This window comes from Sphaeroforma arctica (assembly GCF_001186125.1).
Source record: "Sphaeroforma arctica JP610 unplaced genomic scaffold supercont1.4723, whole genome shotgun sequence".
In the NCBI taxonomy this organism is placed as follows: Eukaryota; class Ichthyosporea; order Ichthyophonida; genus Sphaeroforma; species Sphaeroforma arctica.
Window position 1 is genome coordinate 1 of NW_014035835.1, and position 2,305 is coordinate 2,305.

The window sequence follows — 2,305 nt, forward strand, 5'->3', positions numbered from 1 at the left end:
TTCATCATTGTGTATGTGTATGTATACGTATGTATATGTATATATATATATATATGTGTGTGTGTGTGTGTGTCTGTGTGAGTGTCTGTATATATATTCTCATTATCCTTATCCATATCCATATGTATATATTCATTTTTTCATGTATGTATATATATATATATCCGTATATACATATATATTTATGCACATATATCATGTATATATATATATATATATAATATATATATATATAAATATANATATATAGTATAATATATATATATATATATATATGTAATATTTAATAATGTTTTGAATGTATATGTGAGTATTAAGTTGTCACTTCTGTCGCGTATTCTCGTCATCGGCATCGCCCTTTAGTTTTTATTTGTTGAGAATTCCTAAGCTGTATTTATCATCACATCATTCATCTATGGGCCTATATTGGCCTCCATGTTCGTATGTTTGTGTTTACATCACTGTGTATAGGCTCATATATATTTCCGCATGCCATGTGTGTGACATTGGTCACGGGTGTAGACTTTGTCTATGAATGACTATGTCCTCATTGGGTAGTGCGAAGGACTTTTTGCCCAAAACCATTTCGTTCACATCGTGGCATCTTGAAGTGTTGAATCCTCCTGACGCTTCACACAGGGTTTAGGGTTTTTAGGATTTCGATATTGTGGAGACCACCTGTGCAACGGCATTTCAGTACCTCTACCTCGATACGTTCACTCACTCACTCACTCACCCACTCACCCACTCAATCATTCACGCACTCACTCACTCACTCACTCACCCACTCACTCACTCCCATATTCCCCCCGCCTGTCTGGCCCCGTGCAGGGTGTATGGACCAGCATTGGACGTGGCTGTGGGTGGTGCTGCTGTGTGGTGAGTTGCTTCTGCTCATCAGTCTCTTAGCCACCACAGCCGACTACTTCTTTGTGCCTGCGCTGTGTGTCATCGCGCGTGCTCTTCGCCTGTCGCCTTCTGTGGCTGGCATTACACTGGTTGCATTTGGCAATGGTGCCCCCGATGTGTTCACCGCGTATGCTGCGCTGCATGGGCAGGTGAGTGTGTGCATGTGATGGCACTTCAAGTGTAGACTGTTCATTTCATAGACAGGTGAGTGTGTGCATGTGATGGCACTTCAAGTGTAGACTGTTCATTTCAAGGACAGATGAGTGTGTGCATGTGAAGGTACTTGAAGTGTACTCTTCTTATGGACAGGTGAGTGTGTGCATGTGATGGTACTTGCAGTTTAGTAGTGTATGTATGACACTCTTCATTTCATGGACATGTGAGTGTGTGCATGTATTGTTACTTGAAGTGTAGTAGTGTATGTATGTCACTCTTCATTTCATGGATAAGTGAGTGTGTGCATGTGATGGTACTTGAAGTGTAGTAGTGTATGTATGTCACTCTTCATTTCATGGACAGGTGAGTGTGCGCATGTATTCTTACTTAAATTGTAGTAGTGTATGTATGTCACTCTTCATTTCATGGACAGGTGAGTGTGTGCATGTGCCGGTACTTGAAGTTTAGAAGTGTATGTATGTCACTCTTCATTTCATGGACAGGTGAGTGTGCGCATGTATTGTTACTTGAAGTGTAGTATTGTATGTATGTCACTCTTCATTTCATGGACAGGTGCGTGTGTGCATGTGATGGTACTTGAAGTTTAGTAGTGTATGTATGTTACTCTTCTTTTCGGTGAATGTGTGCATGTATTGTTACTTGAAGTGTAGTATTGTATGTATGTCACTCTTCATTTCATGGACAGGTGAGTGTGTGCATGTGATGGTACTTGAAGTGTAGTAGTGTATGTATGTCACTCTTCATTTCATGGACAGGTGAATGTGTACATGTATTGTTACTTGAAGTGTAGTATGTTCACCTGAGAATGGCTGTTGGTGTGGCTGTGTGTGTGTTCATATGTATTTGTGCTTCCTTCCAATTCATCTCGTGGTGGGGTCAAATTGAAGTCTTGTGTGTGTTCATATGTATCTGTGTTTCTTGTCATACCTATCTGCCCCTTCGTTTATGTCTGTGCCTTCGTATGGGTTTCCTCAGGTGTAAATGGCACCTGCAAAGCTGACAAAGGACATCCAAAGAGTGTCACCACATCTAGTTGTTGTATTGTTATGTGATACTTTGTTCTTATCTTATTCATTGTTGTCTGTTGATTCATTAGTGTCTTCTCATTGGTTGCAGGGTGATATTAATTCATTAGTATCTTCTCATTCATTCGTTGCAGAGTGATATTAGTTCATTAGTATCTTCTCATTCGTTGCAGGGTGATATTAATTCATTAGTA

General features: G+C 39.9%; 1 protein-coding gene across 1 annotated transcript; it reads left to right on the forward strand.

Moving 5' to 3' along the window:
* Positions 1-836: 836 nt before the first annotated feature.
* Positions 837-1,058, forward strand: SARC_14517 (hypothetical protein; the record flags this gene model as incomplete). Its single annotated transcript, XM_014291350.1, has 1 exon — positions 837-1,058. A coding segment is annotated over one exon (222 nt), but the record flags the coding sequence as incomplete, so codon positions are not given.
* Positions 1,059-2,305: the final 1,247 nt, after the last annotated feature.